The sequence below is a fragment of the Aulonocara sp. 'chitande type north' Nkhata Bay genome, linkage group LG5 (genome assembly GCF_057382095.1).
Source record: "Aulonocara sp. 'chitande type north' Nkhata Bay isolate Kocher_YH1m ecotype deep benthic linkage group LG5, A_spYH_male_GT1.1, whole genome shotgun sequence".
Lineage (NCBI taxonomy): Eukaryota > Metazoa > Chordata > Actinopteri > Cichliformes > Cichlidae > Aulonocara > Aulonocara sp. 'chitande type north' Nkhata Bay.
In genome coordinates, this window is record NC_141348.1 from 40,811,474 (window position 1) to 40,838,035 (window position 26,562).

Below are 26,562 nucleotides of genomic sequence, written 5' to 3' on the forward strand. Positions count from 1 at the left end.
CCCCCACCCAGACTAACGTCGAAATAACGCGTTTTTTGGAGGCCATGTGTTAGGTGTTTGTCAGGTAATATTTGCAGCATAGCACACACTTGCACTCTTGCTCGTATTCTCAGCCATTTCATACCGCGCGCTCTGCTGCTGCTGCTCCGCGCGAGATATGAAAACACATGCCCGGCCGGTGGAGCGTCTGTGGCGCGAGCCCGCGGAGCTGGGTGTGATCCAGCCGCAGACTAATGCTCCCGTGTTTTAATCTGGCAATGATGAAATTTATCAGTTCTTTGCTAAAAGAAATTCTGGTTTTGTAGGTATGTTACTTATATATACTTGTATAACAAAAACATCTCTCTCTCTCTCTCTCTCTCTCTCTCTCTCTATATATATATATATATATATATATATATATATATATATATATATATATATATATATATATATATATATATATACACACACACACAAAATATATTTGTCGCATATATATAGTAAAACATCGGGTGCTTGTTGACATATTTGTGTAACTTGCACTTACAGAACAACATAAGTTCCTGGGGTGTCACTCTTCACATGTAAACATCCTCTTACAGTATACTGTAAACTTAATAATATGAATATCGTAGCGTTTCACCTCTACCTGGACCTATATAACATATTTTTTAGATATTAATAACACATGAAAGTTGTTTACATAATTTATAAAAGTCTAGTTAAACTCCCACAGACTAAAATACAGATAATAAACCACCTGCATAAATATTTGTTGTGGGTTAAAGTTCAACGAGGTCATCGCCTCAGACGCACGGGGAGCCATGCTTCACTGTCCTGCGGTAGTCACAATGTTGGATCGTCGACATTAAAGAAGGTAAACAACAATAACAACAGCAACAATAAAAAAAAAATACAATAAAAAGTGGCGGAATCAAATCTGGTTTCATCATGTTTATGCTCTCGATGCGGTTTCTTTAACCTGCTCCTGACACTTTCTGCCCCAACCATAGACTCTCAGTCAGCACACGCAAACTGTTTTCCATGCACGGTGCAACGTGCACGCCTCAACATGCACAGCCCCATAGCAACAGCGCCAAGTAGCGAATAGAAAGCTCAAATACTGTCTCTAGGACCCGGGTTAAGGCGCTGCAGGAAGCACCGTGAACACGTCACGACTTGAGTGGCTGTTGCTGAGTAGTTGAGCATACTTTCGCTACACCCCTCCCTCTCCACCCATGCCGTCTGTTTATTTTGTCAGTCCCGTCGTCTGTGTTGTAGTCATTATAAAACACTGTTTACAACCCCAAATCTAGGTTGCATATTTTTTAGACTGTTATTACGCTCTAATGACGATGACCCCTGCTTTCTAATCGATTGTCACCTTTTTAAAAAATATATATAATTTCAAAAAGTAAAAAATAAAACAAAGATAAAGACTGGTATAGACAATGCATTTGTTTTTCTGTTCCTTTTCATGCTCTGAGGTAACAGAGTGTAAACAAGTCCTGCAGAGTCTAAATTGTCTGCTTGTGTGGATCAGCTTTTGGAGATGTTGGCTGAATATGTTTTTGCCTTCTTTTTTTAAAAACTATTTCTGTGAAACCAACATAATAACAACACAATTGTGTTTCACAGTTCACACAAAATAAAGCAAGAAACAGCCCGGTAAAGTAATATTATGTTTATATTTATTTATTAGAAATATGACAAGTGAAAGAACCCAGCCTTTACGGGGTTATCGATGCAGAAAATATGGTTCTTTGTTGTGCTGCCACACAGATTTAAAAGAAGCCTTTGTGCTTGAAATGTAATAAACAATCAGCAAGGACAGCAAAATAAGGTAAATGAAATTAAAGGGACAGTGGTTGTTATCTCTTGAAAATAAACTCTTGACTTTTGTTTTACAGGCAGAAAGAGTCTGGAGAATTTTCCAGCCACTATACCACGCTCCCCTCTTTCTGTCCTATGCCCTTGGTCAAGACTCCACACCCAGTTCCTCCCGACAAACACACACACACGCACACACACACACACACACACACACACACACACACACACACACACCAGCTGTCGGAATCCCTCTGAACTGAGACCAACTGATACAGCTGTTAACAAGTGCTGGTGATACAGTAAATCCCTTTTTTGTATCCTGCCTTGCTCTTTCTCATGGTGTGTTTTAACTGTTTTCTTGGTCACCCTGACAACAAACAGAGAGACCTTCTTGTAAAGTGTAAAATGCATTAACCAAATCCTAAATTAGTACACAATAATCAGTGGTTCTTAGACAAACATACACTGGTTATACTTTTTAAGGCAAATTTTGCCAACAGATATATATATTTTTTTTAGCTTTGTCATTAAGCTTCGAGGCCTCTTTAGTTACTACATTCATCTCTCTTGTCAATGCTCATCTCAGCTGAGACCAATAATGCAATTCTCTATTGTGTGCTGATGCCCATTAATCAACTAATTTGCAGTTTTCCCCTCAGGAACTTTCCCCATCTATCATTTCATTTATAAATACAGGACAGCCAGCATTCACGCGAAGCAGCAAACTATCTCAGAGCTCTTAAAGTTTGAAATGATTTCAGCACTCAATCACAGCTCGTCCAGATTCATCAGCTATGCATCACATCTGCCTGGTGAGATTTGTGTGTTCGGAGCTTTGGGATGACTTCGCAGACAATCTTGTTAGCGTGTTTAGCCCTGCTTACCTCTGAGCCTCACCCATCTGTACCCCGTCTTCAAGCCTCATTGTGCCGCACGACTGTAAAACCCGTAAAAGCTCTTCTCCACTCACCTCTTCTCTCCTTCAAACCCATTCAGGTTTTTGGACTTCTTTTATTACTTGTTCTATTTGTTATTTCTGAGGTGGAAGTAACAGGGTGGTAAATTAAATTAAATTAAAATTTCACGATTATATCGAAAATCTTTACAGCACGGCAGAGCTGTTATTATCTACATGCATTATTCTGGATTTCTTCATTCATATGTCAAAGATAAAAGAGAAATTGAAAAAAAGGGATAAAAACAATAACAACAACAAAAAGCTAAAGCGAAAGACTGTAGCGCATTAAACTTTAAACGCCTGTCTGAACAGGTGGGTATTCTGGCAGCGAAACACACACTCCAGGCTCTTACACCATCCTTTTCTTCCTCTCATTCTAGTTTTTCCCATATCAGCACCAGAAACAGAGATTTTAGAGCAATTGGTGCTCCCTTCTGCCTCCTCTGTGTTCAGCTGCTCTGTGCTGCCAGAGGACTTTAATATTTACTTTGTCCAGTAGAGTAAAAGCTTCTGGTGCTGACATTCAGTATTTAAGCAGCTACATTTATACTGCAGAGACAATATTTATTGTTTGTGCTTTTTGGATTTAAACCTTTCTCTTAAAATGTATTTAATCATTCCTTAAATTTCCACATTAAAAGATAATACAGCTGTTCAATAAATACTTTGTGCTCTTGCTAAATAGTCAGTTTGTGATTGTGTTAAAGTGTCTCTTAACAGATGGGGCTGAGCTGACCCAATCTAGCGCACCCGAAATAGAAGGACAAATGTGGTATAACATGATATACAGTACACTGTACGTCTCTGTGCTCATCTGTGGCATTCCCTTCTAAGTTGGATCTGTGGAACTAATTCCCTGAAACTTACACTTGATACGTCTTGTCCGAGCAGGCAGCTCTCCCACATGTAAGGGAAACTGGTAAGCTGGAGTCCACAGTCAGCACATAACTCTTTGGAATAAAAGGACAGATGTAATATAGGCTGAGAGACACAGACATAATAATCAGCTAAAGTAAAGAAATGATCCACAGGCTTGGTAACAGAGGCTTTATCAAACGTCGTATCTAATTCAGGGTCAGGTTTAAGTACACGAGTCCAAAAATGGAGCGCATGTCAAAGGCATGAAACCTAACTTCTGGCTGCGTGTTTCTTTTGGGGCAATGTTCGTAGCTCAGTAAACTATTAATCCACTTGCGAGAGGCTCGCTGTTACCTAACTCGCAGGGGCTGATGTATCTGAATGACTCACCACAAGCACCTGATCCTCGCCCTGCTGTATGCTATCTGTCGGCCTTTGTCACTAATCCCATCACTTGACTTCAGACAGGAGCCAGCTTTTTGAATAAATGCTTTTTACACACGCACAACTACTAGATGGATTTGAGACTGACCTTAAATTCATTTAGTGGCTCCTGTTTTTACTTGTCAAAAGGCAGCGTACAGAAATAATCCTTTTACATTTAGGTTTCTACTCGACTGGGTGCTTTCTGTTCCTGCTTTAACTTTGCTGTTTGCCTTTATTCTAGTGCAACAGTTTCTACAATACTTAACCTTTTAATTTTTTTTAAAATAACTGTCCTGTGAAGTGTTGTAATACTGCCCTGTTATGACAAGCAGAATGCTATGAGAGACAGGGAGGGACATGAAGTAAAGGTCAAATAACATAACGATTTGTAATGAAACACGGTTTTGTGTTAAATAACTCTTAAGTTTTTTTCCTTTTTTTCCCCACCAGCTTAACCCCAACTAGTTAAAAATATCAAGTTACGATTTACGAAATTAGAAAGTAAACGTGAGCAAGTAGAATGTATTTCTATAAATCCCATTTACACAGCTTTCGGTGCTGTACAAAGCATGTACATTTATACATACATACTTATATGAATATGAAAATTAGAAGCAGCAAGCAGAGACATGCTGACGACAACAACAAACAGAGAAAAGCAGGAGACAAACAGAGTTACAGGCCACAGAATGAGGGTGGATTTAGAGTCTAGACCTAAAAATCAGAGTTGGGGTATGTGTAATAAAATATGGGAAGCTTAATTAGAAACAAATATGTCAAAGTGGGTGACTAATCTGCTTTTATGGGTTTATTTGGCCTCGTCCTAGGATTCTGTTTGGGCTTGATGCTATGCTGCCACCCAGTGGTCATACATATTGAGCACAACCACAAATGAAGACTTTATTTTGACAGGTCAGTTTAGAATTCAATTAGCCATCTGTGAGTCTCCTACAGCTTCTTATTAAAAGCATAACACCAACAGCTAATTACTGATGACCAGGATCTTTTTGTTTAAAGGGTGGAAAACATTTGATCATCAGTATTTCACAAAACTTAGTTTTTCAGACAGGAAGCTAGGTCAATAATTACATGTTTAAAAAATAAAAGGCATGAAAGGAGGCGGGCCTTACAGCACTTTGTTTTATTGATCAGTTTCCATGACCACAGATGAATAATACAGTGAACTTGTAGGCAATGACAAAGCAGATTAAAAGTTTGTCTGTGGTGTCTGCTGTCTCAGTCATAATAATATAGTTACAAGCGACTGAGCGTGAAGAAACAATAAGGTACACAGGCATATTTACAAGCTGTCCTTCGGTGACACGGCCCTGATGCTCGCACATACGTGCTTCAGCTACAACAACTTAGGACAATAGATCTTTATTTCTACACCGCTTTACACCGTTTTTCTTTTCATCCATTTCATTTTACCAAAAATCGCATGAAGGTCCAAAAGGAATGGTAGAATTTTCTAATCTAATAATTATAAAAACAACCCGGTCTCTAAAACTCTGCCACCGTTTATTTTGAAAGCTTCTTCATCCTCTGGTCTAGTGCAGCAAAGTTCTCCTCTATAGCCACAAGATTTTCCTTCATCGTTTGCTGAACCTGGTAAAAAAAGAAGAAGAATTAGAGAGAATGCTAACTCCAGAAGTGCGTGCGAGAGACTGATGGGACGGGGAGAGAGGATGTAAGGAAAAAGCTAAATAATCGGTAAGAGAAAAGAAAGGAAGGTGCTTAAATATGGAAACCTTTGCCATAATTCAAACAAAATACCAATCAGGTGCAGCCCTGTTAAACATTCATATACCTGAGTCATGTAGGAAAAGTGCTACTGATGATAAGGTTGGGCGATATGTAAAAATTTTCCAATAGACGATACATGATATATTCACGCAGGTGACTTTTTGATGGGCGGAGCAATGTAATATTTTACATTCTTTTCTTGTTTGGTTCAGAATTAATATAGCTACTTTTTGGATTAGTCATTTATTTATATGTGTTCGCTGGAAGAGACATTTTGATTTTTAACTTACTTTTTGTTTAATTTTGGATTTGTTGCTTGGTTTAGTGTGTAAGACAAACACTGGAACGGCCTGTAAACACGGTTAGAGTGGGAAAAAAAAGAAGACAGTTTCTCTTTGTTTCCCTCCCCACCGTTTTTTTTTTTTGTTTTTTTTTTAATCTAAATAAAATGTTTTTGTTTTTTCTGAACATGGGCTACCATCTTTCTTTCTGTTATGAGTTTGAGTAAATGAATCTCTGCATTTGTTTGCAGCTGGAAGAGGGAGCTGTTAAAACACTGCTATTATTTCTTCTATTGACTGCTTCTCTTAACTTCAACCAACATTATTAGCAAACTCACTCATGGGCAAATAAATACATAACATTGCTCTTGTAAAAATGATCGGTGAAAGACTCAGCCTATCGTCGATTGGTCGATATATTCGTCCGATCGCCCAACCTTCACTGATGACAATTATTATTAGACAATATTGTTTCAGAAGGCTACACAAAAACCAAAAACAAACATTTCAGTGTTGATAAGAAACTGAAATGTCAGACTTAACTAGCCTCTGTGACACCAAAACATTGTAAAGAAAAACAAAATACATTTTACTGGATTGAGGCACTGGTTGGTCCCTCCTGCCAGAAGCCTTGAACTGTGAAAGCACAGACTGATTATTGCCTGAGAGGCTTTACAGAGCTTCTGTCCTCGTAATGGGAAGCTGTAGTTGGTTAGATTGTTACTTCTAGCTGTGAAAAGCTGCCTCGGCTGTGCACTCTGAAGGGTATTAGAGGACACTTTTTCCACTCATTCACTACACATACAAAGAGGTTACGGCCAAGTGTTTGAACATGTCAAGTTTTTCTTTCACACCAAATCTAACATTTTCATCTGCTATTGTGAAAAAGTGGTTCACAAAGTTTCTACCAATTACTGCAGAAACGTTCGTTTCTATAAAACGACAGCAACTGTATAACTGCTGGCGTCTTTTTATATCGAACTGTGACACATTTCTGCTGGCCAGTGCCAAGTTTACCATGGCTGCAGTGGCTCATTCAAGCTGACCGTTTAAGTGGATAAAACTGCTGAGTTCTACTCTCCCTGCAGCGCTTAGAAATTATTTATGTTGCTACAATTGTTCAACAGGTCTATGAACTTCTCACCTGTGTTAGCAGGGTATTATTGTCCTTCAGGGAGTTGTTGATCATCTGCTGAGTGGTATCCAGGTGTGTCAGCAGCTGGCCAAACTGCATGGCTGTGAGATAGAGGGTTGAAGTGAAAAGGGAGAATTAGATAAAGGACAGGAAGTAAGTAATCCTTAAATTCAAAACATCTGCTAAAAAATGAAATGTCTTTGTTGTCAGCTGAAGGAGAAGGGCAAAGGAATTGATGCAAACCTAATCTAACAGTGATGAACGGCAGCTTGAAAGATTAAACTAAGTATTTTCTTTTTCAAGTTTTCCTTTATTGGTAAAGAAAGATCAGAAGAAAAAAGGTGCAGCTAAGCTCTGTCGAGCAAAGAAGCTGCAATGTGTGACAGATCGGTGCAGAGAGAGGCTGGATGATAAATGACCTCCTTCAGCTCTCAGAACTGAATTATCAATATAATCTATTAATGCCAAGGTTCCGCTTTCATGTGCTAAATAATAAAAAGATGATAATGTGATATATATAATATCATGCATCTCTGTTACCCCAAGGGGGTGTTTAGCAGTATTGCAAGATTTAGTTTAATTCCGTTACCATTTTGAGTCTCCCCTCTCAGTGATTTTTTGCCCTTTGTTATAATAGAACGGCACGGTTTAGGCTAATTCCATTATCTATTTGAATCCCGTTTTCCCTTAGTTTCATCTTATGTCTCGCTCTCAGACGTTTCCACAGTGGATGCAAATGTTACTCTCCAACACATATGCTGCCTGGAACGTGATCTGGGTTCACACCCTGTTATGTTCTGTGGCAACACCCAACATATTTTCAGCCTTTAACGCCACATCCCATCCCCGCTAACCTACATACATTCTCTCCTTGAACTCTCATGGGTGTCATTTCAAGGTTCGTCTCCCCTTACATAAAAGAAGAGCACATAAATTATCCATGTTTCCATTGTGATCCTTACCGGGGGGAAATTTGCCCCAAGAGCAACATTATTACAATATTGGCCAATTACTGGCACACACTAACCAAGTACATTCATCTAATGTTAGAGTTTTAATAAGCTCCTACACCCCTGAAACACCTCAGCACCTTCTGCATTTCATGGTTTTGTGTGAATGGACGGAGCAGTTTCAGTTCCTGCGTGTTACCTTGCTCATGGAGCTCCTTCACAGCAACGAGCCTCTGCACCACCTGAGGTATGGAAGTGGACATGGCATCCCACTTCTGCACCACATCATACAACTTTGACACCTGGCAGATAAAAAAAAAACCAAAACACATTTAATGATTTTTATAGAAGCTGTCAGATGGTCAAATACAATATTTTTCTAAAACAGCAATATACCTAACACAAACCAACCATTTATACCGTTATTCATAGAAATTATATAATTAGCATAGCCTGCCCTCTGCTGGTCAACTACATATACAACACGTGAATGCATGAAATCTGTTAGTCAGATCCTGAATCGATTCATTATTTAGAAAGAACAAACTAAAAACAAACTATTCAATTACACTTTGGTTTGGCTCTTATGAATGTTTGGCTATGAATGTGGGCAGTTTGAAATATCAGCATTAAGCTGAAATTGTATAAACAATATTCTTCCCACTTGTTACCAGACTTTTGTAAATATACACTTATTGGAACGAGAACCTTAACACTGATGAAAACATTTCAGCTCTAATGATTGCAAATGTCTGTCCAGAAGAAACATTTACTGAAACAGCCTCAAAGTAGACAAATCACATGCGGTCAGTTTGAGCCTGGAAGTTGTAAAGAAACAGATCTGCAATTATTACAGCCTTTATTCGATACTGAAGGTGGTCAGGGGTCACTAACCTTGTTTTGTGTTTCAGCGTCTTCAATCGCTGCCTTGTGTTTAGCAATCTCATTCATCTTCCCGAGGACACTCTGCAGGAGAGAAAAAATACATTATACGTATACGGTAATCTATTCTAATTTTGCAAGAGGTACCACTCAGGGGCAACTAGTGTTTCACTGCAAACTATGTCACAAGTAACCCAACATCATGGTCACTGTGGCATATTTTAAAACTAAAGATATTTATCAGCTGAGCAACAAAGTAGCCAAACATTAAGGCACAAACTATAAAAGCACTGACTCAAAGCTGGACCGACCTAAGCTTTGTGTAATACCCTCCATTCTGAACGTTCTCCTTAGGTTTCAGGTATATGTTGTTCTTAAAAAGCAAGCAGTGACCTAAAGACCTCCTCAGAGTGACTTTTTGGGCCACAAAGGAACTGCAGCTGGGCCGCAGTTTGAAATTACTTACAAGTATGTACAGTTACATATTTATATTAATTTAATTACATAAAAACTGAATGAAAACTGGTGCTAGGCGGTGGTTAGTTTGTGATATTACTCTTTATTCTGGGCAAAAACTGAATGCTCTTGTATTGAAGTTTGTGTCCCAGTGGCAGGTGGGCTACACTGGCCTTAACAATATGCATATGACCGGATTAGCATTAGGAATTTAAAGCCAACCATTTGTTGCTATTTTTTTTAAAATACAATTTTCAAAGAAATACATAATTTTCTGTTATATTTTGATTAGACTGAAGATTTAAGACAAATTTAAATTCCGGTTGGATTTTATAGTTTTTAAGTGGGCTGCAGCGCTCTTGATTTTGTGAATAACTGCTATAGAGAAATGGGATGAGTTCTTGCAGAAAAGCAAAATGTTTTTTAGTTTTTGTTAGATACAAAAGCTACAGTCCAGATGCCCCTCCAACTGACACATCCAGGCCTGCTTCTGTACTAAACGCAATGGATGAAACTCAAAAGAGAGCAAAATATATACAAAAACCAAAACCCACTACCCTTTCAAACCAAAATGCATCTAGGAAAAAAAACTGATGTACGAATGTAATCAAGATGCAACTGTCTTGTCACTTCATATGGAAAGGCTGCCTCCTCCTAACACTGTGCTGTAATGCTGTACGGGGAGTAATCACCTGCAGTCTTGCCTCCACTTGATCCAGAGTAGCAGAGTCCAGAGCACTGACCCTTGCCTGCAGGAGCTCTATGGTGTCCTGATACAAAGGAGGACAAGTTTATATATAAGATCAAGCACAAAACTTTAGGTTTTTGTTCCTCCTACTGGCACAGCAGCAATAAACAAACTTGAAGGAACTGATGTCACCTTTGAAGTATGACCCAGTTCTCTGGCTGCACATCAGATACCCAGAGTTTTGAATAGAGAGACAAACTCCACAGTGTGTTCTTACCATCAAACTGGTTCCTTGAGCACCAGCACTCAGAGGTCCCTATAAAGTAAATGTGAAGAGGGAAAAATGCATTTTAACAAGAAACAACAAAGCCACCGCTTGAATTTACATAAATCAAGTGGAATATTTTATTTTTTATTTTACTTGAAAACAGAAGCAAGAAAATTCTGTTGTGAGTGTGACATAGAGACAGGCACACAGAATTAGTGCGAATGAGAGCAAAGACCCATGAAGACAATGTGTGTGTGTGTGTGTGTGTGTGTTTGAGAGAGAGAGAGAGAGACAGCGGGACTGTGTGTGTACCTGCTTGTCTGATCCTGAGCCAACAGCCATCTCCAGCTCAGCTAGACGCTTCTCCACTTCCGCCATCTACAGAGACGGAACAGGGCAACACATGGCTGGCAGTGACAACAAGCATCCCACAAGAGACACACAAACACCCACATGTATGCCTTCCTCCTTTTGTCCTGCTTATTGCCATCTAGTATTCTGACATTCCACTCAGAAGAACAGAAACAAAGCAGGCCGAGGAGACCATACAGCCTCATTTTATGTGTGCATTCATCACAGACATTTATCCACCTCTCTTTCCTCTTTACCTTGGCAGACTCATTAAATTTCTCCTGCTCTGGTCTGCTGTGTAACTCGTAGAGTACCACTCCATCTGGGCCCTTAGTTAATGCTGTCGGCTTGCAGTCTCCTGCAGAGCTGCCACGGCTGCCCTTAGCGGCTTCCAGCTGGGTGAGCAGACGCCTATGAGAAGGGAAGAAAGACACAAAGGGATAATATGTTCACCATTGTTACCAACCCCATGTGCTGCCATGAGTGTGGTCCTCCCTCCCTCTCAATCCTTTAAGTCAGTGTTATTAACTGCAAGTGAAGGTTTGTGAAGGTGTTTTCCTCACTTTCTCTCATTTGTGTTTTCCCCTTTTAAGCCCACGGCTTCCTTTGCTTATGCTCAGTTGGGCGCTGGCATTTTTCAAAGATTTGTGTCCTTTTAGTTAATTTCCCCTCCCTCAATCATCTGTCACTTAGTTGTGTTGTGCTCCTGGTAGCTATGCCCTTTGAGATCAGCAACATTTATGTGTACAATTAATCTTATTTCCTTACTACTCCATCTCATTATATCTGGTTAAAGCTTGGAAAATCCAATTCCCATATCAATCACTCTTATTCTCTCCATTTCTCCAGAGCACCCTCTTTCTTCCCAAGCATTTCAGTTTCTCAGATCACAGTGCTGGCACGATCTAACAGACTGTGGTGTTAAGTTTCAGGTTCCAGGTGCTTGCCCTCGTTTGTGCTTCATTGTCTTGTTAACTCCAGCCAACTCACCTGGCCAGTGCGCCATCTGGGTCAGCCAGGTTGATGTGTGCCTGTGGTCCAAGCAGTGAGTCGAGATGGGCTGAAACCAGCTGCTGTTTGAGCTGGGCTGCCTGCTGGGCCAGCACCACTGGAGTGAGGCGCTCCTCTGCATTACTTTCCTTTGTGGCAGCCTGGACGCAGAGAGACACATACATCTTTGATGCCAGGTAATACAATCTGTGTGTAGTGCAGTATCAAACACTAATATTTTTGCATTATTATTTGATCATATAATATTTTTGGATTAGCTTTTGTAAATAAAGGCATATGGATCTACTTCTAGACCATATTGCTCGCTAACCAATCAAAAATACAGAATTGCAAATAAAACTTAATGTGAACAATACAGAAACATTTACTGCAATGAGCATGAACAGTTGTCAAATTCAAATTCAAATTTTATTTGTCACGTACACAGTCATACACAGTACGATATGTAGTGAAATGCTTGGACAACTGCTCGTGACCTAAAGAAAACAAAAAAGGAAAAGGCTATGAATAAGATAGGAAATAAATATGAAAAATTAAAAAGGGTAAATTTAACTAAGAAGGAATAAAATATAAATTAAGGTTAAAAATGAAATAACTGTACAACACAAATTAGAATGAAGGGTAATTTAACTGGGAAGGAATAAGATAAAATATATAAATTAAAGTTGAAAATAAAATAACTGTACAACAAAATACACAATATAGAACTATATAAGAATGTATGAAGAAATCTAAATATAAATAAATATATACACAATAACAGCAGCTGTACAAGTATTAACCGGAAATGAAGAATATAGTGACCAGTGTTGTGCAAAAACAAAGTCCAGAAAGTCCAGTGTGTGTGTAAGAACCATATGTGTGGGTCAGTACTGTGTGGTGGTGTGATTGAGAGACCGTATCGCCTGCGGGAAGAAGCTCCTCCTCAGTCTCTCTGTGTTGGTCTTCAGGGAGCGGAATCGCTTTCCTGACCTCAACAGAGAGAACAGTCTGTTGTTGGGATGGCTGAGGTCCTTCACGATCTTCCTGGCCTTGGTCCGGCACCGCCTGCTGTCAGTGGATCTCCAACTTCCTAACTGGCAGACCACAGGCAGTAAGGATGGGCGGACATGTCTCAGCCTCCACCACTCTCAGCACTGGAGCCCCCCAGGGGTGTGTTCTGAGCCCCCTGCTGTACTCTTTGTACACATATGACTGCGTGGCCACTACCAGCTCCACCACCATCATCAAGTTTGCTGACGACACCGTCGTGGTGGGCCTGATCTCTGATAACGAGACGGCCTACCTGAAGGAGATTAGGAATCTGGAGAACTGGTGCCAGAGGAACAACCTCCTTCTAAACGTCAGTAAGACAAAGGAGCTGATAGTGGACTTCAGCACTAAGCAGGAGAGGAACTACCAGACCCCCGTCATCAACGAGTGCCCAGTGGAGAGAGTGGACAGCTTCAAATACCTCGGAGTTCACATCACGCAGGACCTGTCATGGTCCTGTCACATCAACACCGTGGTGAAAAAGGCCCGACAGCGTCTCTACCACCTCAGACGCTTGAGAGACTTCCAACTGCCCTCCAAGGTGCTCAGGAACTTTTACTCGTGCACCATAGAGAGCATCCTGGCGGGAAACATCTTAACCTGGTTCGGGAACAGCACCATGCAGGACAGACGAGCTCTACAGAGGGTTGTGCGGTCAGCTGAGCGCACCATCCGCTCCGAGCTCCCTGACCTGCACTCAATCTACAGCAGGCGGTGCTGGACCAAGGCCAGGAAGATGGTGAAGGACCTCAGCCATCCCAACAACAGACTGTTCTCTCTGTTGAGGTCAGGAAAGCGATTCCGCTCCCTGAAGACCAACACAGAGAGACTGAGGAGGAGCTTCTTCCCGCAGGCGATACGGTCTCTCAATCACACCACCACACAGTACTGACCCACACATATGGTTCTTACACACACACACTGGACATTCTGGACATTGTTTTTGCACAACACTGGTCACTATATTCTTCATTTCCAGTTAATACTTGTACAGCTGCTGTTATTGTGTATATATTTATTTATATTTAGATTTCTTCATACATTCTTATATAGTTCTATATTGTGTATTTTGTTGTACAGTTATTTTATTTTCAACTTTAATTTATATATTTTATCTTATTCCTTCCCAGTTAAATTACCCTTCATTCTAATTTGTGTTGTACAGTTATTTCATTTTTAACCTTAATTTATATTTTATTCCTTCTTAGTTAAATTTACCCTTTTTAATTTTTCATATTTATTTCCTATCTTATTCATAGCCTTTTCCTTTTTTGTTCTCTTTAGGTCACGAGCAGTTGTCCAAGCATTTCACTACATATCGTACTGTGTATGACTGTGTACGTGACAAATAAAATTTGAATTTGAATTTGACCTTAGCTGCAGCCTCGAAGCGAGCATAGAAAGTGTTCAGCTCGTCTGCCAGAGTCACGTCCGCGTTCGTCATACCGGTTGTTGGTGCTTTATAGTCCGTTATTGTCCTTAGTCCCCGCCACAGGCTCCTAGAGTCACTCTGTTGGAGTTGTGACTCTAGTTTCCTCCCGTAGCGCTGCTTCGCCTCTTTCACCGCCCTCCGCACGTTATATGACGCGGCTTTGTACGGGTCCATGTCCCCCGTTGTGAGTCCCGTGTTGTAGGCAGCGGTGCGGGATCTCAGAGCGTTGCGGATGGTTTTATCCACCCACGGCTTCTGGTTGGGAAACGTTGTGATAGTCTTTGTCTCCACGGTATCATCCGCTAGTTTCCCGATGAATCCCACAACCGCTTCCGTAAACACGTTGACGTCATCGTCGGAGCTGTTTCTGAACATGCCCCAGTCTGCGTCATCGAGTGCGTCATGTAACGCGGCCACCGATTGATCCGTCCAGCGCGCGACCTTCCTCTGAACCGGAACTTCCTGTTTCAGCCTTTGTTTATATTTTGGCATGAGGAAGATGGCGGCGTGATCAGATTTGCCAAACGGAGGGCGGGATTGTGCCTTGTAGCCGTCCTTGACCGTAGTGTAGCAGTGGTCCAGTGTCCTTTCACCCCTGGTGGGGCAGGTGATGTGTTGATAAAAGTTCGGCGCTGCGCGTTTGAGGTTGGCGCTATTAAAGTCCCCCCTCACAATAAGCGCAGCGTCCCGGTGTTGTGTCTGGTGCTGTGTGAGTGCCTCATGCAGCTCGCATAAGGCGGTGACCGTGTCCGCTTGTGGTGGAATATAAACGGCACTTACAATGACCGATGTAAATTCCCGAGGTAGATAAAAAGGACGACACATGATGGACAGTAGTTCCAGATTTGGTGTGCAGGAGCGTGTGAGAGGAACAACGTTCGCACTGTTGCACCAGTTGTTGTTCACCATTAAACACACGCCGCCTCCCCTGTCTGTCTCCATTGTCAAGTTTGCTGACGACACTGTTGTTGTGGGCCTGATCTCTGACAACATCGAGAAGGCCTACCTGGAGGAGATTATGAACCTGGAGACCTGGTGACAGGAAATTAACCCCCTCCTAAATGTCAGCAAGACTAAGGAGCTGATCGTGGACTTCACTACAAAGCAGGCGAGGAATTATAAGCCCCTCATCATCAGTGGCACGCCAGTGGAGAGAGTGGATAGTTTACGGTATCTGGGTGTCCACATCACTCAGGACCTGTCATGGTCCTGCCACATTAACACTCTGGTTAAGAAAGCCCACCAGTGTCTCTTCTTCCTCAGAAGCCTTAGAGACTTCCACCTGCTGCTGAGGGTGCTCAAGAACTTTTACTCCTGCACCATCGAGAGAGTCTTGATGGGAAACATCTGCACCTAGTTTGGGAACAGCACCAAGCAGGACAGACAAGATCTGCAAAGAGTGGTGCGCTCAGCCGAACGCATCATTCGATCAGAGCTTCCTGACCTGCTGTCCATCTACACCAAGCGGTGCAAGACCAAAGCTAGGAAGATTATGATGGACTAGGGCTGGGCTATATCATACCGGTAATACCTGTGTAATTTTGGGCAACGATAGGAAAATGACATATTGCGATAGAATATGGGTAAAACGCGCATGCGCAGTGCCTATGTTTACATATACACATGGCGGCGACGCAGAATGAGTAGAGCGAAAGTGGATCGTTAAATGAAACAGATGAACCAGAACTGGTTTGTAGAAATGCTGCAACTTCACTGGTGTGGAACTGGTTTAGCTTTCGTCCGTCAGATACACAACAAAGCACTATTTTTGGTAGCGCATGCTAGCGGGCCGTCGTTATTACCGTGTTGTTTGGAAAATACGGCACACTTAAAATCAAACCTTTGATTTTTCTGAAAATCGACAGTGCCCCTTATAATCCCGTGTGCCTTATGTATGAATATGTATGGTTGTGTGTGCGACAAATAAAATTTAAATTTGAGGGTGAGCCATTTCTTGCACGATGACAGGAAGGAAACTTTGTTAATCAACATTGTTGGTTGTAATCTAGCAAATTTTCACAGTGTGCTTTAGCTTTAGTGCATTGTTACGCCCCTCTGCAGCCCCTAATCTCCTCAGTGTGTTCAGCTGGTGCTAATTGGCCACACCTAGTCAGGTGTTGATAAAAGCATACCTGAGGCAGGCTTTCAGGAAGCTCACTAGTCTTTGCCTTGGTGGCACCAGCCAGTTTAGCCAACCTGCTATGCCATTTTAAGATGAACCCTCTTCTCACTAACACTCAGGTATTCATCAGATTAGGCTTTGGATTAGATTTGCTGAAATTGTTCCAACTCAATGGTTGATCTTCCCTTCAATAAATGCAATACTAAATGATCTATGAGCAATGTGGAGGAAGGCTACTAACATTAAAATACAGGTAGAAGAATGATCATCCCTCACACGCTCTTTTGGACGTGTGTACACGTCTGTTGCTTGCAGGTTACCTGGATGGTGTCCACCTCCTGCGTGAGTTCCTGGATCTCATTCACTAGGCGCTGATACTTCTGCTGAGGCGTCTCCTTCACTCCACAGCCCTCTCCAAGCTAAGCCACAGAGCAGAGAAACTGAATGAATATTACTCAATATACAAAAGAGCTGAGAGAAATGATCACACCACTAGCATCACATGCTCTCTGACTTTTATCAGAAATGACAAACACAAGAGTGAACAAAATAAAAAGTCTTTTTGTGAGAACAAAGTAATGTTCTTCTGCTGAACAGAATATACTCACAATCTCAAATTCTCCTGACTCATAGCCAACTCTTCTGCTTTTACTGATTCTGTCTGAAAAGTCTGGAAAAAGAAAGGACAAATGTGTTGAGAGAGAAAGTGACAAACACGACATTAAAAGCTGAAACTGATGTTTCTAAGAATGCAAATCTATTTGTTATAGCACAAACTGAAGGAATAAAATATTTTAATTTGTTTTACATGTATTTATTGATGTTTGTTTTCTTTACACTAAAGAAGAAATTTATCTTATACAACAATTAAATACAAATGACAGCAGATGAAAATTTTAAAGACAGGGCAGCCAAAGAAGCACTGAGAATAAATGACAAAGCAAAGGAATGTGTGTCATTTACTTTTCTTTTTTTATTACTTTTGCCAATTTTAGCAATATGTTAACTTTATAGGCTTTAATTCAATGAACCAATTAATAATCTCTTAACTAACTGAAGCCAAAGCAGCTCTTCTTCATTCTGTACCTTAACGAGGTAGATATGTTAGCAACAGACTAAAGTAACACTTTGTTTTTTGTCTACAAATGTGACACGATAATTCACTAATTTCCAGTCAAGTCTGTACATTTTTAATACCAGCCACAAATATATAATTTCATTTTAATAAAGGATAAATACTTTCTTAAAACACATGGATGTTGTAATTTGTAACTCAACTCAGGAGTAAATTGGTGCATTTGACAGACACAGTGGATGTAAAATGTAATAAAGAAACATGTGACCTAATGCAATGATGTGGTATACCACCACATATTTTGTTATTCAACTTAATACGTCGTTATTAAATTAAAAATGAGAAACTGACCAAGTCCCTTGGTGCTGACATGCTTGTCTTTGAACTTGTCATAAGCAGCATTGGGGTTGACCACAATCCTCTCCACGCTGTCACTGCAAAGCTCCTCCTGCCATTGAAAAACCAGGAAATAAAGTCAGCTGAACATCAACAAACTCACACAGTTATATTAGCCGTACTGAATCAGTGAGCCAAAAGACTCAAAGCCCCAGGTACACTTAAAATACATTGAAAGGTTGGTAAATTTGGACAGGAAACCTTGGTCTGATCACTGCCCAAAAATATGATTACCGTATTTTCCGCACTATAAGGCACACTTAAAATCCTTTAATTTTCTCAAAAATCGACAGTGCGCCTTATAAACCAGTGAGCCTTATGTATGAATTCTGGTTGTGCTTACTGAGCTCGAAACGATTTTATGTGGTACACGGCGCTCAAAAATCGGTCAAAAAATGTTTTAGTACGACTTTGGTAAGCTACGAAGCTGCAACACTTAATGGATTGTCTGAGCATTACGGCTACTGTAGTCAGGAGCCTCGAGGAGAAATCTGGGTCCAAAACTGTGTCCGCTTCAGGTACAACAGTCAAACGAACACTGCGGCATCACTGAGAGTTAAAACTGTTTAAATTCTTTAATCTTTAATAAACTGATCAGCGTTGTTGCTTTATCAGGTGTAACAATTAAGTTTAACATCCAGGCATCCATGAAAACAGAATTTATTAAATTTAATGGAGTTAGACGTTAGCAGGAAGTTAGCTTGCTAATTTCAACCTAAACATATAGCATGTTCTGACTGAGAGATTTCTGAAAAAATTCAAACGTACAGCTCTGCTATCACTTCCAACATAAATGAAGACAGAAAACTAAACAGCAGTGACTTTTGTAGGGTTACTGAAGTTGGACTAGCTGGTAGATAATGATGTGCTACGTGATTGCTAGCGACACAGCTATGCGTGTTGTGCTAATGCTAACTTTTTTCCACTGGATAAAAGCTAACGTGAGGGTTCCCGAAGGTTAGGGACAAATGCAGTGGCATGGCAGGATGCTGTAAACAGACCAAACTTCAGTCAGTAGAACAACTGAGATAATCCATCAACCGCAATGCGAGGTTAGTCATTAACATACTGCAACAACATGGGAATAGAGCAGCTGCCAGAGAATTCAACATTAATGAATCAATGGTACGGAAGTGGAGTAAGGAAGAAGAATGCGTTGAGTAAAGTTTGACATATCTGACTGTTTTGTTTCGCTTAATGCGCCTTATAGTCCGGTGTGCCTTATGGTCCGAAACATACGGTAAGATCATGAATTATGTGTATTATTGTCAACCAAGTCCAGACACCCATAGAAATTAAAACCCATTTTAACCATGAATCATCAGAATCTGCAAGAGTTTCACATCCATTATTTGGTCCAGCTTTTACACAACCAGATAATTTCAAGATCATTCATAGTTTCAGCAAAGACTGGTTGTAGTGTCATCTTTACAAACAAATATGTCATCCGTGTGCTACAGGTTTACTATGATAAAACGATGTGGAGTGAATGGAAAAGGCAGAACCACAGCTGGAAGTAACTAACACTTTCTTTTCTAAATGACAGGTTTTGATTAGTGATTGGAAATACCATGGATCATTTGATCAAAACTTTTTAGTGATCAATTATGATGAACCACATGCAATGGGTCGAATTAAAACAGTGCTGACACAAACACAAAGGTGCTATGAGTGGGCTCACAAACATCAGGATAAAAAGAGACAAAACCTTAGACAAGTTACACATATGACATGATGGAGGAGGAGGAGGAAGAGGAGAGTTAGTCAGGCTCTTACCAGCTCCTTGGGTTTCCAAAGAGTTAGAGAAAATAACAGAAGAGCAGAGGGAGAGAAAAAAAAATAGGGGGGAGAGAGAGAGAGACAACACAGATTAATGTGGTTATCACATGCCATGCACACAACAGGAACAGTTGGCCAAGGTCGGGGAAAGATAAGAAAGAAAGCAGTGTTCTGAGAGTAGCTGCCAAACACCCTGGAGACACTTTGCTCAGACAGTTTATGATGGTCTCAGAGTTCTTTCCGTCTTTCCCAATTCACCGTGATAATGTGGTCCTTTAATACCACCAAGTTTCTCTCCCTCATGATACCTTTTATAGTAATGAAGAGCCTGGTGTTTCAAAACATTAATTATGATTCAGAATGGAGGGTGAGGATGTCTAAAACAAGTCAAACCCCCAAATGCATGTATCCTCAGCTCATTAAACTGGAGTAAGTTCTTAGTTAGTCACATGCAGTTTATCCTAAATGAATCTGCTAACCTAAAACAAAGCACATGGTGAACTATATCAAAGTTAGAGCCCCAGTACAGTGTGTGATTTACAATGTTTTAGTTCAACTAAAGTCTGCAAATCAATTCATCAGAAAAAAAAATATAGCATCAAATTGGAGATTACCTAATTCGACAGATTTTTCTTGGAAGCTGGCTATGGCACTACACAATTAGTATGTAGTTTGCCAAAAAGGGAAGAATTTTATAATGACAGCAGCAAAGAAGCAGTCATCTCAATGTTGATCTGTGTTACATGCCGCATACATTCCATTAGTCAGTATTAGTACAGATGCTAATTTGCTGCACCCCTAGGTGAAATTATGTATAAACCAGTGGCCAACACAACCACATTGTTTTTGCCTAAGGTAACCAAAAAGGATGGTGACAGAACAAAAACAAGCTTATGGAGCTATGGCTAAGAAACCACTTTTGTGGAGCACACAATGCTAGAGCCATTTCCAAAGCTTCATTTTTGTCTGGCTACATTACTACAACATGAGAACAACATAGGTGGAACGCGCACTTGACATATTTCTGCTTATTTTATGTAAAGCACAACAAACTATTCTCAATAGGCATTCACGAGTCTCATTATTGATCATTTAAAAGGTCTACTGCAGACTGTGAGTGACTTTCTTTTATATCCATTTTGCTCAATGAACCTGTAAGAAGTTATCACGCATTGTAAAGAGGCCGTTAAAATGTCCAGTTAGTCAGAACAGTGGAGTTAGCCAAGAAGCAATTATTAGAACATGACAGCAGGTTAAAAAGAGAAATCCCTAGAACAAATAAACACATTTATTCTGCCGAAAGCTTCACGCTCACACAGGCACACAATTGAACCCTCACTGCTTTGTCAAAGCATGAAAGAGTAAATCAGTTCTGCTGAATAACCACCAACACCATTATCCCTTAGAAATTTTTAAAAGAGCAGCAAGAATAGGAGGAAAAGAATCAATTCCTTCCACTTCACAACAATCAAAAAGGGTTGAATTACACTGCACAAAGAGAGTCGCTGATCTATTTCTCATATCATTCCAATCATTAGAGGCAGAAATAGTGACTATGGGAATTTAAAAAAACAAAAACATGCATTAAAAAAAAGCATTAAGCTCACTGAGAGAAAAATTGAGCCAGTCTTACTTGTACAAACTAGGGTCCCAGGAGGGTGGGGGAAGAGTCAAAACAAGGGCAAGGGAATAGGAAGAGCAAACATGAAAACATGGAAGGAAAATGCCAATTAGCATTCTCTCAGCTGGTCTGAAAAAATAGCCCAGACATGGTTAAAACCAAAGTCAGACCAGCTCACCAAGAGCTGTCCTGATAAACAAGCCTGAACTCTTGCAGTCACAAGAGTTCGATCACTATTGATGACAGCAAAAGAGATTTCTAAGACAACGGCAGTGCCTGAATGTTTGGTTTGCTGATATGCTTGAAGTGTCTGAATCCAATTTTAAAATGCTTCTACTGACATTTTTGTTTTTATTATGCACTTGTGCCTTAGTTCTGTCAACATATTAAAATAATTTAAAAAAGAAACATACATAACAGGGACAATGTGTGGAAGTCAGCTGTATGTATTGTATAAAATATGAACAAAGTTCACTACTTCAACTCTATATTTTAAACAAGAGCATCAACAACGGGGTATTTGTACACGTCTTACAAATAGTATTTCACTCGCCCTGCAGAGTTGGTAAGGACAGGAAAGGCACAGGGACAGATTATTTACATGCATAGTACCGCTGACATATCCGCCCTTTGCCATGTAATTTATACAGTAAAAGTGAGAAGCTGTTATTCCGTACTGTCAATCATAAACCTACGTGTAAACACTTGTTAGCTAGTTAGCTGAATGTGCAGAAAATTAAAGAACAGGGAACTTGGGGGGAAAAGGCGCCCACTTACCGACTCAAACTGAGCCTGGTCATCCTCAGGAAGGTCACCGGTTTCATACACGTCCGGCTCGTTAAACGCCTGTGCAAACAATTAGATAAACAAAATAAGGAACAGTTAGACATCCCGGTTATTACAGCTTGCCTGGCCAACGCCCCGGCCCATTCAACAACAACTATCTCCTAACCCTTGCTTCTGGTGTTCCGTAGCACAACTCGGGGAATTAGCTGAAAAATAAAGCAACTACGGGATTACAACTGTAAATGCCAGCTGCGCGGTGAGTGAAAACAAAAAGCAGACAACGAAATAAACGGCAGAGATGTTAGCTAACTTAGCTGTCAAAGCCTGGAGATAGCACTGCCAGTTAGCAGTATCTGTCTGCTAGCGTTAGCCACTTACAATTCCTGGCAAATTTGCGTATTTGGGATCAGCCATGGTCACCGGGAGGGAAAAAAGAAGACCAACGAATCACAACAGAATGTAATGAAACGTGCAAATTATCGCTGGATAGAGTCTGACTATGACAAAAGCTGACGATGGATGAGCCAGCAGTCTCCCAGCCGGCGGAGCTTTCCAAGCCGATGTGGTCACTAGCTTGATGTGACGGCGTGTGCCCTTGATTTGTGTACAGGCACCGGCAGGTGGACTGTCGTGCGACTGCTGCGTCAATTGAAAAGAGTTCGCCGGCTTACCGAAGACAATAAAACAATCATACCCGAAAACGAACACCGCTTTCACGCATGCGCGCCTTTTATCCAATAAGACTCAATAAGGCTTTGGTCTTTTTATTTTATTTTCCTATTAAACGCGATATTAGCTGTCGCATGCATTATCTTAAATTCTTCAATAACATTTTTTTATTAGTTTTAAATAAAACATGTAACTGTGTTGTAACATAATGCCGTCACATGATGGCGCCAAAGAGTTGTTTTTTGGTATTTGTTTTTAAGAACAACTTGATCAATGGGTTCAAAGATCCTCGATCAACACGCCTCGATTAATAGGATGATTCACGATCAGGAAAAGAACAAAGTTGTCGTGTTTTCCCCCTACATGTTATTAAATTATAAACACACATCTTATATTATGTCGTTGCAGCTTCTCCCTAAAAGCTGTAATACTTGCTGTGGTCGATCTGTCAACAACTTATGAATAACCCTGATGTGCAATATTCTTCTGCTCAAATCGACATGTTTGAAAATAATATTTATAATTTACGTCATATACTTATGTACATTTCACAATATGTAACTAACTCATTTACAGTGCATATGCAGTGGATGCTCCTTTACAAGTGCAGTCGGTATAGCCGACTTTAAGAAATTAATGCACACAGAAAGATGCTCACTCATCATGAGGGGTAATTGGCTTGCTAAGACAGCTGTATACATTCCCGCTTAGCTCTTGAATATCTTATAGAAATCTTTAAAAAAAAAACCTCTGATGATGATGTCTGGGTTGTTTCGATTTTCATGAATTTTAATAAGCATACCAAAAAAGTCTGTTGCAAGCCTGAAGGCACGGAGTTTGAAAGACATGTCCATTTACCAATCGGGGTCTGATACAAGACACGTGCACTGCGGTAACTCCCCCCAAAATAACATCTCACCCGTTTACTGATATATGCTAATCTGATTATTCTGACTTTTTGTTTTGTGTCAAAGGCTTCTCATTAACTTCACAGTGCACTGCTTAAGACTGGAAAGCCTCTGGGGGGAAATTGCGAACCCTCTAGTTCCCACATGACTACCCTCTCATGCAAAACAGCATTGCCATGACGACCAGACTGGTGCAGCCCTAGACCCGCTCCTTACAAACTACTGTTTTCAGAAATGCCTCCGTAAATGCCAGAAATACTTCGTGCTTTTGCAACAGCTGCTGCATCTGAAACATTGAAGAAGTTTCCACGGAGGCTAATTCATGTATATATGACAGAGTTGGAGCGCTCCTCCCTGCTCCTCGGTCCCTCTGCCCGCGGTGCTGATGAGAGAGGATTTGAGTCGCTACCACGCCCCGCCCACAGTGAGAGAGCAGGGCTGACAGTGATGCAAGGCATGCCTCTGAGAAGCCTGCAGCCTATCCAGACCGACCGGACCAGTTTGGACTCTACTCCCCATTTACAACTCTCCATATGTTCTCCGCCGCCGAGATGCAGCTCAGCTTTGATTTGAGGGCAATTTAGTAAACACCCAGGAGCTGCTTCTGTTTTGCTTTTATTTTACATTTCTTTTAATATTTTGCAACCCCAAACTCCAAATGCTTCGCCTGCCAGTCTCGCTTTGCATGTGGCTATATCCGGTGGTTCCAGTTTGCGTGCAGGTGCTTTAGGAGAAAAGGTTGCACAGGGGCTTTTTTTTTTTTTTAATCAGGCTATAATTTTTGTTTTTAAACTCCTCTTTATCTCTTTGGAAGCTAAACCACAAATTTTATTTTCACAATGGCCGATGCGAACGGTGAATGCAATATCAAGGTGTTATGTCGATTTCGTCCACTGAACCAGTCCGAAATTATCCGCGGAGATAAGTTCATCCCAATATTTCAAGGAGAAGACACTGTCATCCTCGGGGTAAGTTTTTTTCCCCCACCTTCCTTTCATTCTGCCACATCTCCGTGCACTTGATGAACGCTAGGGGTTACACTTATCATCTTACTCACACATCTGATAGGCAAGCGGCCAGACTGAAGACTGGAAGCTTAGAGGCTTCTGACAGGGATCAAACTAAGTATAGCCTCTGTCAATAATATCGATACTGCGATTAGCCTGCAGCATTAACCAAGTGTGTGATGCTGCTGTTAGTGGGAAACAAGGCTTTCCAAAATCTGTCATTAGCCTAAGCCCAAGATCAAAATGATGAAGAGCCATTCCCCAGCATCACCTTTCTTCAGGATTACTAAACTCCACAAAGCAGAGCGCTTTGCCAGCCTTGTGATTAAAACCATTTTCAGAAATGCCTCTAAATCTTGACCCCACCTTTGTAATCCAAAGCAAGTTCATTATTTGCTCCTTCTCCTGTATTGATCTGCTGACATTTGGTGTGTTTCCCCTCTCAGAAAAATTATGCAGTACTGATTGATTTCCTTGTTTATGCTTCTTGTAGTCAGCTGTTAAGAGCACTGTTGAATGATCAGGTGGTGCAACCCTAATGAGAGCCTTAATTATGATCTGGGGTTGATTCTGTTCAGTGAATGGATTTTGTTTCAAGACAAACTTAATAGAAGCTGATGATTACTGTCATGGCTTTGGAGTAGCAATATAATGAACCAAAGCATAAAATATTTATTTGACTTATGGATTTGTATGTAAGGGTGTGTTTACTATTGCGACTGGGATCCCTCCACCACTGACAGCTTTGCACAATCGCTGGCATGCACGAGGAAAATTAGAGTCTTCTAAATGCGATTGGTCTTTTTGTGTAGAGCACATCTGGACCGAGGCTATCATGCACAAACATACACACACATAGATGCATAAATGCACGCCTATAATTAAATATGGACACAGACATTCATTTTTCACTCCTAACACCCACATTCTAGTGGAGCACACTCTCCACCAGAATGCACACGTGAACAGACACACAGAGATGGAGAGAGTGAAATCCACACCCATTTGGCCTGAAGGTTGACTTTAAGTGCCAGAAAATCCCTGTCTGCCCACTCTGTTGCCACACACACACAAATATATATACACACGGATTAAAATGCAAGACATCTTTATTAGGGTTGACATCCTGGCACGTCTTTCTTGCGGGAATGTCTTTCTTTCTGGGTTGCAGCAGCAGGACATCTCGAGAAGAACGAATGCTTGTTATCACATAATTTTGATGCTGTTTGATGATGGCAGGTTGGCATTATAGCAGCTTGAAATCATATAATTCAAGCATCAGACTTGACAACTGTATTTAAATTAAGGCTGGGCGATACAGCTTAAAATCCATATCACGATATAATTTGAAGCACGTGCGGTAACGATATATATCACGATATATTCTTTTCTTCGGTATAACATATTTTCCACACTATAAGGCACACTTAAAAACCTTTAATTTTCTCAAAAATCGAGAGTGTGCCTTATGTATGAATTCTGGTTGTGCTTACTGACCTCGAACCGATCTTGGCGTGCAGAAATCTGTTAAAAAATGTACAACTTTGGTAAGCCGCACTGCTTGATGGATTGTCAGAGCATTACGGCTGCTGTGGTGAGGAGCTTCGCGGAGTAATCTGGGTCCAAAACTCCATCGACTTCAGGTCCCAAAGTCAAACGAACACTGAGAGTTAAAAACGGTCTAAATTATTTCATCTTTAATAAAATCATCAGCGTTGCTGCTTTACCAGGTGCAACAATTAAGTTTAACATCCATGCATCCATGAAAACAGAATTTATTAAATTTAATGGAGTTACAAGTTAACAGGAAGTTAGCTCGCTAGTTTCCACCTAAACATGACATATCACAGGGGCGTCGAACTCCAGGCCTCAAGGGCCGGTGTCCTGCAGGTTTTAGCTCTCACCCTGGG

At 40.8% G+C, this 26,562-nt stretch overlaps 2 protein-coding genes across 5 annotated transcripts in view; one reads left to right on the forward strand and one right to left on the reverse strand.

Annotated features, from left to right (window-relative positions):
• Positions 1 to 5,175: 5,175 nt before the first annotated feature.
• On the reverse strand, positions 5,176 to 22,752 carry LOC147331315 (dynactin subunit 2). Its single transcript, XM_086293578.1, has 14 exons — positions 22,447 to 22,752; positions 22,060 to 22,128; positions 17,838 to 17,934; positions 17,020 to 17,081; positions 16,732 to 16,830; positions 11,805 to 11,965; positions 11,072 to 11,225; positions 10,776 to 10,841; positions 10,473 to 10,511; positions 10,200 to 10,277; positions 9,064 to 9,135; positions 8,369 to 8,471; positions 7,229 to 7,320; positions 5,176 to 5,665 (listed from the first exon to the last, which is right to left on the reverse strand). The coding sequence occupies exons 1-14, from the start codon at positions 22,480 to 22,482 to the stop codon at positions 5,579 to 5,581; spliced, it is 1,215 nt and encodes a 404-aa protein (XP_086149704.1). The 5' UTR covers positions 22,483 to 22,752; the 3' UTR covers positions 5,176 to 5,578.
• A 1,314-nt stretch (positions 22,753 to 24,066) lies between these two features.
• The window catches only part of LOC147331316 (kinesin heavy chain-like), a 77,623-nt gene continuing 75,127 nt past the window's right edge, over positions 24,067 to 26,562 (forward strand). For all 4 annotated transcript variants that reach the window (XM_086293579.1, XM_086293581.1, XM_086293580.1 and 1 more), the window contains exon 1: positions 24,067 to 24,613. In XM_086293579.1, the coding sequence (XP_086149705.1) occupies positions 24,485 to 24,613 (129 nt within the window). In that variant the 5' untranslated portion in view covers positions 24,067 to 24,484. The remainder of the gene's footprint in view (positions 24,614 to 26,562) is intronic.

What these genes read in the sequence shown, in the direction of transcription:
- LOC147331315 (XM_086293578.1), bottom strand. Translation starts at nt 22,482, where the DNA reads ATGGCTGATCCCAAATACGCAAATTTGCCAGGAATT. An exon ending in ACGCAAATTTGCCAGGAATT is followed by an intron (nt 22,129 to 22,446) that starts GTAAGTGGCTAA and finishes TTGTTTGCACAG; the next exon opens with GCGTTTAACGAGCCGGACGT. An exon ending in AATTTAATGAGTCTGCCAAG is followed by an intron (nt 10,842 to 11,071) that starts GTAAAGAGGAAA and finishes CCGTCTCTGTAG; the next exon opens with ATGGCGGAAGTGGAGAAGCG.